A 16,348-nucleotide genomic window follows, 5' to 3' on the forward strand; every position below is an offset into this window, starting at 1 on the left:
GGACAAAGAGAGGAAAAAGGAAGCCGTCAGTTTCGGGGACTTGTTTCCTCCTCTGTTTGTGCGGAAAGCAGAGAGTGGTCGTGTTCACGTCAGTGCAGAACCAACAGGAATAGTCTGTGTTCCTCACCTTAGGTCCAGGTAAACAGAGTCAACAAAACATTAAGATAATAATAATTAAGATTATTGTGGTTTTATTTATGTGGAAATAATATTTCTGAAAGCATAACAGATGCTTTTTGACACATGTAGACATTCAGAGATCAAAAAGTCTGCCACTGCTGAACTCTGTCGAATAGTTCTCAGTGAATAGTCACTGCTCAAAATGCCCATTACCAACTTTACAGTACTTCATGTTTAAATACTTTGGTCATTTTTACAGTATAAACAGCTAATAAATGCAGTGAGTCAGCCTGAAAGAGCAGCGCAACAATGTAAAACTGATTATGCTTTAAGAAAGGAAGCAATTCTTCACATCCAAACACGTCTGGAGTATTTTCTAATTATTGCAGTTTTAGTTTGTTTTGACTTTTTGTTATTAATTCAGTTTAGTCTCATTTAGTTTCCAGAGTGAGTTTTGATTGTTTTGCTTAAGTTTTTATTAGTGTTAGTGTTAGTTTAATGCCAGAAGGAAATCAGCATAAAAACACAGAATCTTCTGAAATAATCTCCAAAGGCTCAATAAACAGGCCCATCTAAGCTTCATCTGCAAACTGTGATAACCAGTTCTCTCCGAGTTAATGAATACTGAAGCTAGGGCTTAGTTGTAGTTTTAGTTTAGTTTTCAGAGTCAACAAAATCATTTCACATAGTTTTGTTTTCCAGTGTCAAGCTTTTATTTTTTATTTTAGTGATCTAGAATAACCTTACAATCCCAAATTTCAAATCAGAGTTCCCTTAAAAGGAAAAAGAAACCAGATTTTAAGATACAATAGTAGATTTTAAAATTTGACATAGATATAAACACTCCACCAACACTATATGCAGTAACAAGAAGAGACTGACAGCGATGTGGTTATCATTAAACTCAACAGGAAGTTAAACTGATCTCAACTCCGAGCAATTAAAATCGTTGGAGCTAATGCGTGACATGCCAAGCTACCTGTAACTCCCAGTGGAGCAGGAGCCCAGAGAGAGAACTCATCCCACTGGAGGGTGTGAAGTGATTATCATCAGTTACTCTAGTTTCTCAGTGAAAGCTCGTGTTCTTCCAGGCTTTACTGTTCTGGAATAAAAAAGTGATTAAAAGCCGACAGCACGTTCAGATCGAGACAAACTGAGTCACAATGATGTAAAATACCCAGTTTAGTTCCAAATCTAAAGCTCTTATGTCTTCTGTGATTTCTAACATATGAAATAAATATAATGAGTGATGAAAACGACAGACGCGAGACACGTGGGTTAACCTTAATTAAAGTACTCAAAGTTTCTCATGTAAGGTAAATGGTGCCTTTCGTTTGTGCGTTTTAGAAGCAGAATATACTTGTTTACACCAAAAGAAATTATGAAAATTAGTTCTTATGTGATGGTTTTACTGGGCTCGGCCGGCCGTCGTTGTGGGTCTTGCTGATGGCGGGTGGGTTGAAGCTCTGTGTACGGTGCTGCTGTGCAGGCTGACTGACTGACAGAGTTGTTGTGAGTGTGGGCTGAGAAGCTGAAGCTTCTCACTCTCACTGTGGGCTTTCCCCTGCACTCGGGTGACAGATGAGCCCGTCCTTGATCTGTAAATTACTGCCCTTCATGCTGGCGGCCGAGCACAGCTTCATTATGTGCCTCTCCCTCTGCCGCTCTGCCTCTGATTCCCACTTCTCCTCCTTTAAAAAAAAAAAAAAAAAAAAGACTTCTCTGTTTGGCTTTCTGGACCAATTTCTGTGAACCACCTTCCCTCTGCTTTTCCATGTGGTTTCCTGTGTGTCTGCACCTGCATAGTTATAAAAAAGAGCATATAAAAAACTGAGTAAACTCTGGAGTCTACATCAGAATTGCAAACAGACGTGCAGCGATGAGTCACTGAAGGCTCAAATCTAATTAGCACCATTTATCTGCTTTAAAGGAGTTTCGTCAATTAGCACTTTGATGTGAGATTTTTTGAAAGCAATGGTAAGAAGCTCCTCTGAAGGACTGAAGTCCAGAAATCAGCCGGTTCACATTTAAAAGGGCCTGAACTTTGGTGTGTGTGATCCTCGATGCTTTATTGTCGGTCTCGGTTGGGTTCGGGTCTGATCATATAGAGAGAGTTGAGTTTTGTTGTCCTGATGTTTGGTGTAAACGCCAGGACCAAAGGTGCGAGTCGTCGTTAACTCTGTGTAATCTATTCAGTTTGCTGCCGGTGGGCTTCAGTCACGTTTTCCACATGTCTTAAGGAAAATTCAAGGAAACTGATGAATCTGACCTAAGTTTAGATCCACAGCAAAGAAGCTGAATACATCACATGGTTTCACATATGCCTGCTTGAATTTGGCTTAAAATGCTTAAAAATGCTTTTAACCTCCTAGGACCTGGCGTCCACATATGTGGACATCACATTTTGGGTTATTTAGACCAAAATACTCCATTTTGCTCTACAAGGGCCTGATATCCACTTACTGCTACTGTTCTATCAAAATTTTAAACGAATATCCTCATATGTGGCTCTTATTTTTCTTAAAAACAAAAATAAGGTAAAAAAAAAATAATGGTAATTCTTTGTTTTTACATTCATCGGGCCCCAATATCCCCAAATATCAAAGAGAAATTAAAAATGCATGCTGTGGAAGAGTTCGTGTCTTAGGAGGTTAAAGAAGGTTTAAAAGCATTTTTCTTTCGGATGTGTGTGTGTGTGTGTGTGTGTGTGTGTGTGTGTGGGGGGGGGGGGGGGGTGATACTTCTTCCAAGCCAAATCTTGGTGTATTTTTTCTCTTGAAGATGCAGCTGTGAACATATTTGTGTTTGTATTGTCTAATTTTTGCTTTAAGATTTAAAAATCAGGCCTGTGGTAGCGTCTTGTCTCTGTGGTCAGAGATGTTCAGCTCAAAGTTTTTAGTTGATATTCAGACCAGGAAACACATTTGACATCATTGTCATGACTCCTGGACTCCTTTTGTGATTATGTACTGTTAATCTCGCTCTCTCTGCCTCCATTCTTGTTTTCTTCTACTGGAGAAACTCTGATTAACACCTCGGCATGACCATCCCTCCATCACCATCAACGGTGTGCGTTGCTGCGGTCCAGTTGTGGTGTTACGAGCTCCGAGTCTAATCAAATGGACGATTAAATACCTTTCAGAATGCTGTGCTTTAATCTCAGGGCAGCTGATGCTATCTGGGTCGTGGTGCTTCAGACTGCCTCGCTGCATACAGATCTAAAAGGGTTGCCAAGTGCAGGTCCTCCACCTCCACCCATCCACCTCAGTGCAAATTGCCCCGCATATTTCCAAATCCCCGAAGTGGTAATTAACAGGTTCACCCAGCCTGTTAGCCAATGACCCGCTGCGACCCCGCTTGGATGAATGATGGAGGAAATGGGTGAATGAATGGAGATTTCGACCCGCTGATGACAGGGTTAGAAATCACCAAAGCTGTTACAACTTTTCCTGAGGGACACAGTAATGTATGTCCCAGTCTAATGGACTCTGGCTCATAACGTAGATATTTTAGTCTGGATCGATGTGATGGACTGCTAGCACAGTTAAAGAATATATTTTTTATGGAACTGTAAAAACATAGACTTGTTTGTGTTTTGATAATTTAATCAGGTACTCTAAGTGTTTTCTTTAAAGGCCCACAAGTTTTTAATGCCTTTATAACTCAATTGCACTTCACCGTCATGAACACCTGAAATATATCAAGAGGTAACTGCAGAGTCAGAAGCACAAACTCCTTTCCCCTCCTTTCTCCAGGTAAGTCTCCTTACCTGCTGCTTTTAAACATGTCAGGAGCTGTAGTACAGTTAAGTCCATATTCAAATCGAATAATGACACAACACCACACAACACCTCTGATCACATGCTATAAATGTATTATTTCCTGTGGAGTTACTGAATAACATTAAAATGAAACTAAAATCTGGGTGCTGAGCTCCTGCTGCACAGAGTAAACATGAACTGATTCTAATTGTGGTCTTTTAAGAGGACACGTCTCTGTAACATCTCAACTTCCTGCACTCCTCCAGAAAATTGGCTCAAACTCCATTTTGCCAGCTTTCAAAGTTAGCACTTGCCTGGACCTCGGCCTCAGACTCAGGTCGCTGTGAAAATGTTTAGGTTCATTGTGACCTCATGGTTTGGCCTGGATTAAAAATCTGTACCTGGCGTGGAGGGATAGGGCAGTTTATCAGGATCAGCTTGTCTCATCACTGTCAGCCTGCAGAGGAGGAGGAGCGCTAACGACCCGACACTCAGCCCATCATGTTGTCTCCAGCTTTGCGTTTACAGCAGGAAACATGCAGTTATCCTCTGCTGTCTCCTGGTTTCTCCTGTATGCCAGCTCTGTGGTTCTGTGAATAACCACGTTTACAGTGAGTTTATAATGATTGCTGCTGCTGCCTTCCTGCCTATACCAGGATCTGGCAACTTCTAAAGCTGCTTTTGAGCCTATAATAGACACAGCCTGTTAAGTATAAATGATCCTCTCATATCCCTCCTGGGTGTAAATAATGCAAATCTGCTGCCATATGTGCAGTTTAGTTCAGCTGAATGCAGCATTCAGCCCTCAGACCTGTAGCACCATTAAATGAAAATTAAAACGTTAACCAATCAACACAATCAGTTCATCACTGTAAAGAGAACTGCAGGAAGAGGAGGTCCGCTTTTCAGGGAGGGACCTGAAGCTTGTGTGGCCAGAAACACAAACTTTATTATTTTTCATGCAGCAGAAGCTTTTTTTTTAATTATTATTATTGTTATTGTAGTTCTGTCAAAGTTGCTGAATGAACACAAAAAGAGAAACTCTGCAAATAAGTTTGTTTCTGCTTGGTCCACTGGATTTCTCGTTCCCTTCAGCTGCTGTCTGTTCTTTTGCTGGTCGCACAATTTTAACTGGAGGTTTATTTGGTTTTGTTTACTCATTAAAATCATCTGGTGGATTGTAAAAGAGAAGTATTACCCGAGGGAGATTTTAATCTCTCAGACCCACAGAGAGGATCAGAAGCACCCACTGATGGAGGGGTCTCAGCTCATTAGAAAGTCTCTTTAACATCTCCTTTCCTTTGTTTGGAGACGACCTGAGGAAGAGTGCAGTAGATGAGATGCTGCTCGTCTCTGCGTGCGGACGCTCTTAACCACTTTTTCTTCAGAAAGCTTGTTTTCTCTCTGGTCGGACTGTAGTTCTGTAGTCACAGCAGAGTTCACGCTGACTTTTTTTTGCAGCACATTAAAGGAGGAGTTAGATGTGCTGTTGAGCGGGGGAAATGGAAGAGTGATTATTTAAAGTCTGTGGTGTTTGTACCTCGTGTTTTTGGGGCAGATACTCCTAGATGAGGGAGAGAAAATGGTTTGGTTTGATTGGTTTGGTGTGCATTGTACTTTGGATTGGAGGAGGAGGACTGGTTCAGACTGCCTTTAAGCAGTCTGCTGAAAAGTCACAGATGTATTTGAATGTTACAGAAGCTTACAGTACAGTACCTCACACTTCTAATATCTGATCACTAAGAAGTGAAGCCAGCGTGGAAGCACCAAAAGCTGCAGTTCCTCTAATGTCCACTAGTGGCTGGCAGTCAGTCCTCATAACCGCCTAGGTTAAAATGTCTTTATAGGAGAAATTAACACATTTACAGCCTGAAAATATACTCCCATCAGCTCGGGTGAAAGATGGGACAAAATGAAGGTTTTCTTTGTGAGCTTTCTCCTGCAAGATTCACACAAATGCTATAAATCACAGGCTGAATTAACTGAAGACTTACAAGTTAATTATGACACAAAGCCAAACAAGCTCAGATTTCACTCAATGATCCTCATTTCGCTTTCATTTTAAATAAGAAGCAAAGTTCTGTAGTCACACTGAAATCCCATAAATATTCACCCCAACAGCCAATGGGATGAGGAGGAGGCGATCAGGTGATGGCTACAATCACAAACATGTTTTCAGGACTTAACACGAAGTTTCATGATTTTACTCGCTTTCCTCCAAGCTTCCTCTCTCTGTTTTTCTGTATTGTAAAACAAAATTTAACAGCAACGACAAAACCTGCCCTCCATTTCTTACTGTTGGTGGCATCGTGAAAATCCAGTCTGTGGAAGTATCTTAGCAAACACGGCGTGAAGCTGATTTTATTCCCAAAGTTTTTTATTTGTAGTCCCACAGAAGCAGATTCACATATGTTCACCTTTCCTGCCACCAATTTGTGTCTTTGCAGAGACTTTAATGTAAACATGGTGGACAGTTGTTCAATAACTCTGTGACCTCTAACTGAAACTAACATGGCAGCAGCCGCAAAGCTAATGCTGAGGCTCCTTTAACCAGTGGGTGGATGCCGAAAGCTGGATGCAGCTTCAGATTCTGAAAAATGAAGCTTTTCAGTGCTTTAAACTGGTATTATTTTTAATGACCAGCAGGGGGCGATTCTTGTTGTTGCAGAAAGGCCCTAGGTGCTTTTTGTCATGGTCCTGGGTCAAGCGACCCAGTATTTGAGTTCCATGTATCTTCTGTATTCATTTGCACCTAGCTTAGTTCACCTAGTTAATTTCTAGACTGCAGTTTAGTTTTGTTCCTTAGTTGTTTATGTCATCTTCCCCTGTACTAAGTCTCCCCGGTTCATGTGTCATGTCTAATCTCCATGTTTCCTGTTTTACTTTGAAAGTCTGTATTCACTGTCAGTGTATTCAGTTTCACTCCTCCTGTCCTGTCGTTAGGTTCATGTGTGTCAGCTGTGCTCCCATGTGTGGCCACTTCCCCTGATCATCCCTCATGTGTATTTAGACTCTGTGTTTCATACAGTCTGTGTCGCGTCGTCTGTGTTCTCACCTCCATGTTTTCCCGGTCAGTCTTTACAGCGAACATCATAGTCTCTGAGTTTCCTTAGTTTGTCACAGTAGTAGTTTTCCCAGTTTACTTATAGCCTAGCCACGCTATCCTTGCTTTGTTTGTACACCTTGTCTCCAGCCATAATAAAGGCTCGCTTTCTGTTAAGTTCACTCCCGTCTACTCACTTGTGTACGCACCTGGGTCCATTACACACATTTCCGCACGATCTGCCTCCGCAGATCTTGACACTTTTGCTCTGTGACCTCAGCAAGCGCTTTCCTGATGAGTTTCTTGGCTCACTGAATGAAGCCTGAAGTTGATTTTGTTGTTTTGTAAAATACAGCCTGTGACTAAAGAAACATTAAACTCCCTGAAAAATGAGTTTTATTGGAGTAAATGTAGAAACTTTGGGAGGTTGTTGATTTTCTTAATCAGATTTGATAGGAGGAGGCCCAGCAGGTCCTCTGAAAGTATTTCTGTCTCCTGCAGCGGAGCTCGAGCCCCCGTTATGTTTCTATATGCTCCTCGCAGATGCTCCATCACCGCTCCCTCTGGATCCTCGTTCCAGTTATCGATTTCTGCCGTTCATTGAATCTCGCTTCATGGCTTCATAAATTTCATGGGCATGTGAGTGTTTGACAGGTTGGAGATTAAAATGGAATATCTCGCCAACCTCACGGGCATAAAGCTGCTCGACCTCCTTGACGTTGCTTTGTTGTTGTCAAATGAAAGTCGTGGTATATTCTCCTTTACAGAGGTTTAAATCTGGTGGACGCACAGGTCTGCAGACAATAAACCATTCAGGTTGCACATATTTCAAAGGTAAAAGTTGGGTTTTATTGTTTTCCTCTTATCAACAGTCCAAAGCCCACAAATGAGATTGTGACTTTCCTGAAGGAGGACCCAGAGACCACGAATTCCTTGTCGGTTTGTTCGAATTGATTGGTTTTGTATCACCTGCAGTATTTCTTTTAGGCTGATGGATTTCACTGATATTGATGAGTCAAAATATAAGAGCCATTAAATTATTGACTTTGTTTTTTTGGTGACCTTGTTAGAACTGAAATGTTTCCCCAATAAGTTGACTGATTGAACTCGCGAACAGTTTAGCAGCCCCTCTGTGTGTCCTCTGGCCGGTTTGTCATGTTAGATTTCTATCAATTAAACCGCAAGTCGGTTAGCTGAACCAGTGATGGGTAGTAATGAAAATAACTGGACTTCATCAACAGTGATTAGGTCTGGTTGTTTTTAGGCCTGTGCTAATTACAAGAGAGTAAATGGTAAATGGCCTGTATTTGTATAGCGCTTTTCTAGTCCCTAAGGACCCCAAAGCGCTTTACACTACATTCAGTCATTCACCCATTCACACACACATTCACACACTGGCGATGGCAAGCTACATTGTAGCCACAGCTGCCCTGGGGCGCACTGACAGAGGCGAGGCTGCCGGACACAGGCGCCACCGGGCCCTCTGACCACCACCAGTGGTCAGAGGAGGTCTAGTCCCTAAGGACCCCAAAGCGCTTTACACAACCACTCATCCACTCATTCACACACACATTCACACTTTGTAGCCACAGCCACCCTGGGGCGCACTGACAGAGGTGAACAAAGATAGGTCATATCTTTGTTACATAAACTCAGTGAAGGTAATAACAGAACTACAGTCAGCGGCTTCATGTGAAGCCCGAAGTGTGATTGACATTTTGCATATTAAAACATTCAAACATTCAAAGTCCTTTAGTTGAGCGTTAAAAAGAAAACAAAAAAATTTATAGCACAAAAACTATGTAGTGATCATTTTTGAATCGTACATAGTTATATTTCACATTAATACTCAAATAAAACAGAATACTTTTTGTAAATTCTTTGTCACAAAAATGAAGTAAATGCTATTTTCACTTTTATGCTTGACTTAGCAAATATCACAAGCTGTGCCACAAAAACAAAAAGTTGACGGTCTAACCCGAATAGAATAGAACAGATTTCTACTACTCTAATTTTAACTGATTAATTCACAGGCACCGTTATATATGTGTCCAAACTTTTTATCATAACATTTTTATGCAAACTGGAGAAAATGACCTGAGTGTAAGTCTGAGGGTAAATGCAACGACGTATGTAGCCTTAAGACTGAACTGAAAATCTGAAATCAGACGCTGAATGTGTCCGATATCAAACAGCAGTTAATCAAGCAGCATGTAAGCCTGAGCTCTGCTCTCATCCACAGCTGCTGTATTTCACTCAGGCGATGGACCTGCTGGCCGAGCTGATGCACTAATAGTCTTTAATGCTCTGACTCTCCTGGTGTTGTTAGTATGCTCCAAACACAGACGTTTGCATTCAGTGATTAGCTACCAGTGCTGGTCCACTCTCACTAATCAAACGCCGCATTTAGATTAAACAATAACAGAACGTTCTCACTCGAGGGGTGTAACACAACAAAGGGCCGGCTCATCTGCAGGTAATGAGCAGGACTTTTTATGTTTGAATAGCTCCATGTATTTCTGTCAGGTTTTCCACTTTGCTGCTCAGGAGACAGACAGCAGTTGTGCGAGCTGCTTTCCCCCCCACGATTGAATATTAATTTCACAGCTGAATGTCAAATTTTTTTTTTAACTGATTATATAATCAAATTATGAAACACTGGTTGACAGCCCTCCTGAGATCAGTGCAGAGCTTTGGTTGTTTTTCTGGTATAAAGCGAGAGGTTCTTTTAAAAATTAATCATGATATTCTCTCTGCACTTATCCCTCTGTGTGAACCGCTTTCATTCCCTCGTCTCAGCTTCACCACTTGGTTGGTTTGTTGGTTTTAAACGGATGGTAGACCAAAGCCTGTCGGCGGCACAACGACGTGAAAGAGGAAGGACTCAGAGCGGATTGAGTCGCCTCTCTAGCAAAGACCTGCGAAGCCTCGTCTCTGCCTTCACGCCTGTGTTCACCACATCAGATGAAACCGTCTCCATCTTGCTGACAGCCGCTGACGGCCGATTGTGCGAATATCTGCGGCCTCTTCGTGTTCCACTAAATATAACCACATGCTGTGAGTATGTGCATACCATAAATTCACGGTTCAGACGCAGAGCTAACAGGACTGTAACCTGCTGTCACGCTCACACTGACTGACATGCCTCTAAATAAACAGCACAGTTACATAAGCATGAGCTTTGCATGTGTGTGGTGCAGTCTGGAAACAGCACAGCACATATTGAATAATCATTATGTGTGAGCCCTCCAACGAGCTATAAACATTAAACATTTCCAGCTTTGTATTGTTACTCTTGGATTCTATTAGAGTAGCTTTGCATGATTTACGGATCATAATAAACATCCTTTATTTCACCCTGAGCCTCGGTGGAGCTCGCATCCCTACTGGTGCCTCCTGGTGTCTCCTTCACACCCCCGTGATTGTGCCAGGACACTTGGCAAACCTTCTTCAGGTGACACGTATGGATAAGCTGGACTTCCTGTGCTAACATAAAGCTGAACAGGCTGAAGGTGACGTAGAGGACACTAAGAAAAATCAGTGAAGAAAATGCAGCGGTCTGTGACCACCACCTGCAGAAGTGAGGGTTGGTTTGTTGTTCCCTCTCCTGTTCATCTGTTTTCACGTCAGTTTGGATGAAAGCAGCTGAAATGGATTAACAGTGGTTTGATATCCCTGACTTTGTGTTGTACTGAGCCGATCGAGTGTTCCCTGAATCTGTTTATTAACAGTGTCTTATCGGTTGTAATTCAGCTTCAGCTGGCTTTTTGGGAGCTCTTTTCATTACCATGAAACATGTCATACATCTATAGTTACATTAAACGACCAGTGGGTGGCAGGGTGTGGAGTGACACATCGCTGTCCAATGTTGTGGTTTATGTGCAAGTATACCATTAACACTGACACAAATACAAGAGAACAGTCTTTGACTAGCTGTCCACTGTAGTCACCACTATGCGTGAAAGGGTTAATACATTTAAATTCTTACGTTTTAGGATTTTAACTGATTTTTTGTAGCTTTGCCTTTGTACAACACCACAGTAGATTTTAAATTAGTCAAGAATTTTTTGGCTTTAATTCAAGGAGTTCAACAAAAGTTTTTCATGAACTCTTCAGGAATTACTGACATTTTTATAACTATACAAGTTAAAGGTTAGTTAGTTAAAGTGCTGTAGCTGCTTGGGTTTAAATGTGTTGGTGGAACGATTAAATGTACCTGCAGGTGTTTCTGGAGCTCTGATCTCAGAAATGTGACGCAGTGATTAAGCAACTCATCACGACTGTTAGATTTGTATTGTTTATTGTCATTTATGCTTAGAAATATTTAACCATATATGCTTGGAGGTGTATAATCGATTGTGTAGTGATAGGATGTGTGATCCTTAGTTGTCTGCAAAGACTTTGTGTGCATTCCAGAGCACTCTGGCATTCACACCCACATTCTTGTCTTATTGTTTTATGGTAGGATAAACTTATCCGTTTTAGGCTAGGTGCCTTTTGTTTAGATGAACTGCTGGACTTCCAGATTTAGGGAAGTCATTTATGGGGTCACACTCTGACCCCACACACACACACACACACACACACACACACACACACACACACACACACACACACACACACACACACACACAGACAAGTATACCTATGTAAGATGTTATATGTTAATGAACCAATGCATATTCATGTAAACCACAATAACAGGAGTGCTATGGGGAACCTGGCTGAGAGTCTGGCGGAGGTCAAGTGGGTGGAACGACACTTGGCTCCAGGCAGGTCTCCCTCATGCATGAGTAACACGAAGAACTTTGCCTACTTGCTGTTCAATGCTTTTGGCTGTGTAGTTAAACTGTCTCGTTCCAGCGGTGGGCCTGTGCTAGACAGACCCAACAACGACTAAATATTATCTTATTTGGTGATGGTGAAATTGGCTTTTTCCTTTCTCCAGTCAGACTATCAGAGGCATTTTTAATTCAGTGAGTTCAAGTAATGAACAACAACAAAAACACAGTTCTAGTATTCTGCGTGAGCGGAAGTTAAAATACACCCAGGATCCCAAAAATGTTGGGACACTTTGGAAAATATAAATATTTATTCACAGTACAACGCACAAAGCATCAGATGCTTACACTGAGAAACAGTTGAAGTCACTTTAAATTTGATGGCATCTGTGTTCAGTGATTTCTGGAAGTGTTCCTGATCCGTAGTCTCCACAGAATCAGCGCTTCCGGAGGACCAGAGATCCCAAAGATTTAGATTTTTACAGTTGTTACAGTGGAAGATGACATATTTGAAGTGTTCACAATTTCACATTTCCCTGAAATATTTCAATGATTTTTTGACAGTTTATGTGTTTTTGGTGAATCTGTGTGTCTCTCAATGTTTTGTCTCTTTGTGTCAGCAGAGGAGAAGCTGGAGAGCTTTCAGGCAGAAAAACATGAATCGGGATTTTAAAAAATGGCTGCTGACCTGATGCTGATGGGGTCCGGGCCTTTGTGTTTGTGTTTGTGTGTGTGTGCGTGTGTATGTGTGTGGGGTTAAGAGGGTGTTGTTGTCACATCCTGTCGGTTCTCTGAAGGTTTTTGCCAGGAGGAATACCTGACAGCCATCTGGCGCTTGTTTTTCTTTGTGATATCCCTCACACACCAACTTTGACATGCAAATAACACACACACACTCTCTCTCTCACTGGGATGTAGTTGGTATGAGATGCGGCAGCTTCTGCTGGTTTGAATAATTACGTTTTGATTTGAGCTGTTGTGTGTTGTATTTCCTTTCACTCAGTTTGTGCTCTGAAAACAGTCGGATCTCGTGTTTCTCATCTTTCATCTGCAGTTAAATAACTCGTGGTACGAGTATTTGTTGTTTCATCATCTAAAAACCCATCGTCTCAGGGATTACCCCAGTGCTCCAGTTCTTTTAATAATCATTTGGGCTCCTGCAGATCCTTCAAGTCTTCAAAGTCAATGATCTCAGTTTGAAAATAAGCCCTTAATTGACGCTAAAATATTTCAAATTACTTTTTTGTTGTTGTTGTCTCCTTAAAAACGAGGATGAGTTGCGACAGCTCGTCTCGCTGTTGTCATGTCTGAGACCTGCCAGCACCTTACGCAGACCTTTATCACATGAGACCAGTTTGGAAACCCCCCGTTTAAAAAGATCAACAATACAAAATTATCTCCTCCTGCTTGTTCTTCATGTCCTCCTTCTCCTTCCTCTTCATCATCATCTTCTGTCTTCTCATCCTTGTCTTTCCTCTTGCCCCTCTTCTTGTCCTTGTTCATCTTTTTGCCGCGTTTCTCCCCTCATGTTGATGAGATTTGTATCGCTGTAACAGTGAGTGAAGTGAGTGGAACAAGTACTCCTTGTTTTGTGCTGAATTCTGACCTTAAACCTCACACAGGAAACTGGTCCTTTCATAGATTCGAGTTTTGGTTAAACTAATTTTCCTTTACAGGGGCGTGACGGCTCGGTGCTTGACACGTTTCCCGTCGACCGGTACCAGAAGTCATGCTACCTGTTCACCGTCCTGGAGGAGCTCCTGCAGAAACCCGAGGTGGCGCACAGGGTCGAGGTGGGCCCGGAACAGTTGGAATTCCTGAGCCATGTGGAGCAGCAAGTCTTCCTCCTGTCCGATGAGTTTCCGTTATTTTCCATCCGAATGTGGGGGATACGAGGTCTCCTCACCCCTCTGAGCAGATAGGATATGTCTGGAAACATTATTCCTTTCTCTTAATGCAAAAAATCTGACAAAAAAACCCCCAAACATTAAATAAATGTATCGCTTTGAGTGCTTTATTTTCAGATATCTCATTTCTTTGTGCCACAGCGGGCACACACTGTAGTTTCTTAACCAAAACACATCATTTATTTGCCACAAATACCAAAGGCGTCAGATGGTGCAGCAGACAGAGCTCCAGCACACCCTATTATTGTAAAAAAAGAAAGGCTTTAATTGGCATTGGTAGACGACCCCAACCCTCCCATACACAGAAGTCTCACAGACATATTAAAAAATTAAAAACACATAGCAAGTATTTTTCTCTATTTACAGCCTTAATTTGATCTATTTGTAATGAATTTATCTGCGTTAGCTCCTGTGTCAGGAGATAATATATTTTCCTTCTATCACTTTAGATAAAACCACCAAAAATGTGTGAAATGTTTCTACTGGAGTCTGTTTTTTTTAAGCGTCTTTATTCTGCTAAGTGGTACAAAAACATTAACTGTCTCAGTATTTCATTATGAGCTCTGTGGGGATTTGCTGGACTTTAAAGTGTTTGTCTTTGGATGAATGACACTGAAACATAATTGAAATGATTCACGGTGAGCGCTAATAGGATTGATTTCCCCGTGAAGCCGACACAGACCCGCTTTATTTCTGTGAATAATGACTGGAGCTCTTGACCTTTGATATCAGAGCTTTTGGTGTTTAACAGAGTCAGAGCAGGTCTGTGAAACTTATTAGCTGTTGGAAGGCAAGTGTTTAAACTTTGATCTGATAATTTGATCCATCCATTTTATTCATGTATTTCTTAACGCAGGTATAAAATGAATCCATTAAAAATCTGACATGGAATAGATGAAACGTTCTGGAGGTCTTTAAACTCCTCTACAGGTTTAGGCCACGCTGTTAACGTTTGGGTAAAGACTATGAATGACTCATGATGAATGGTACCATTTATTATTAAAGGCCATGTACAGCAGGTCCCCGTGGGTTTGCTGTCTTCCAGGTCATGGCAGCCTTAGATTAGGCCCATGTGACCCTGATAGGTTGGCAACACCTCAAGATGACAACCCCACTAGAGGTTCATTATCTCAAACTCCTCATCAGCTTTGATAACTAAAGAAGCCTTTCAGATAAAAGGTGAAGCATTCATGCATCCATCCATCCATTTGTTTTGATTCTTTCTGTCCGGGTCCTCATTAACTGCCCCTCCCATTCTTTAGGAAAAAAGAACTTCACTTGTTTGGGAGCCTATATGAGCTGATATCGTTCCAAGATGGCAGCTCCTCACTCTCTCTCCTCCCAGAAAGCTGGTGCCTTTCTGGCGCCCCACTTAGGTCATCTTTCTGCTTTGGTTTGTAGTTATTTCTAATTTCAGTCACGTGTTGGTTATAGGTTAGCACGTAGTTTTCTTTTGTCCTTCTTTTCCTCAGTTTATACTTAACAAAGGAATCTGCTTTATGTCCTTAGCGAGCCGGGCATAACCATATCTCTGTGCAGGCTGAAAACATCTTCATGAACCTAAAAAGAAGTTTGCACCAACTTGAGTTTTTAAGACTTACAGAATATCTAATAAATACATTTTAACTAATGAGAAAAGTTTTTCTTTCTGAAACAAAGACATTACGTGGCTGATCACTTAAAACAAACCATTTGTAGGCAGTGTATAGGAGCTGTTTTGTTTTCTGGTTTCATTTTGGCCAGTTAAGCTCAAACTGCAATCAAGCTTCAGTTTTTGTTTCCTGCAGGTTAATAGTCCATCTGGATAATAAAACAGAGGGATCCTATTTCCCAGAATGCATTGGATAATGATGAAATAATGGTTAGTCGTTTATGAGCTTCAAGTTTTCCTTTCCTCCGTCATCCACAAAGGGAATTGATGTGTTTGACGGCTTACAAACATCAGCTTCGGCGTTAAATCCACCATGTTAGTTGTTTTGATGCCAGAAGTGATCAAAACTAAACTGTGTCCATACGCTGTGGCTGATAATTAGTGCTAACTAAGTTTCCTTATTCACTAAAATTGGAGCACAATCTTTGATGATTGTAACAGTCACGGCCCTAATAATGCAAAGTTTAAGGCTGCGTTATTAAAAAAATCACTGCCTCTGATTAACAGGCAAACTATACATAGAAACTAGTAACAGGTTGTTTTTTTTATTAGGCTGTAAACAAGTTTATTTCTATGGTAAGATTGGACATCTTAACATGTGTGCCTGTGGGGACTCAGGCACTGTTAGAGACCCTCAGAGGAACTGCATGTTTTGGGACTTAAGTAATGGCTTAGTTTTCCGATAGTTTTTCCGATTTTAATTTGCAGTCAAAAATAAATGAAAATAGAACTCACTGTGGTTATTACAGTGAAATTATTGTAAATGTTACGGCTGATGGAAATTATTTGACTTTTACATCCACTCATCTCTCTCTCTGAATTTTAGGAAGGGAAAAATGTAGAGGGACTAAAACGAGGTTTTAAAAAGTCAGAGGAGACGTGCTCTATTATGTGGAGTGTAAATGACTCCCTGACTGTCTCTGGTATCGGATTCTTCTAATGGAGGCTGTATCTCTGTCAGCATCCTAATGATGTGGGCTGCCATCGTTCGGTTTCCAACTCCCTCCTCGGGAAGCCGAGAGGCTCCATCAGCAGTGCTGCTCTCTCCCCTGCTGTTCATTCGGCGTGTGAAATAATAATTTGGG

The 16,348-nt window shown here is 41.4% G+C and overlaps 1 protein-coding gene across 2 annotated transcripts in view; it reads left to right on the forward strand.

The window, feature by feature from the left end:
• mei4 (meiosis-specific, MEI4 homolog (S. cerevisiae)) overlaps positions 1 to 15,843 on the forward strand; it is a 76,694-nt gene extending 60,851 nt beyond the window's left edge. For both annotated transcript variants that reach the window (XM_085382318.1, XM_085382319.1), the window contains one exon: positions 13,382 to 15,843. In XM_085382318.1, coding sequence (XP_085238444.1) covers positions 13,382 to 13,627 — 246 coding nt within the window. In that variant the 3' untranslated portion in view covers positions 13,628 to 15,843. The remainder of the gene's footprint in view (positions 1 to 13,381) is intronic.
• Positions 15,844 to 16,348: the final 505 nt, after the last annotated feature.

The sequence above is a fragment of the Rhamphochromis longiceps genome, linkage group LG15 (genome assembly GCF_057381845.1).
Source record: "Rhamphochromis longiceps isolate RC_006_pf linkage group LG15, R_longiceps_female_GT1.1, whole genome shotgun sequence".
Classification (NCBI taxonomy): Eukaryota; Metazoa; Chordata; class Actinopteri; order Cichliformes; family Cichlidae; genus Rhamphochromis; species Rhamphochromis longiceps.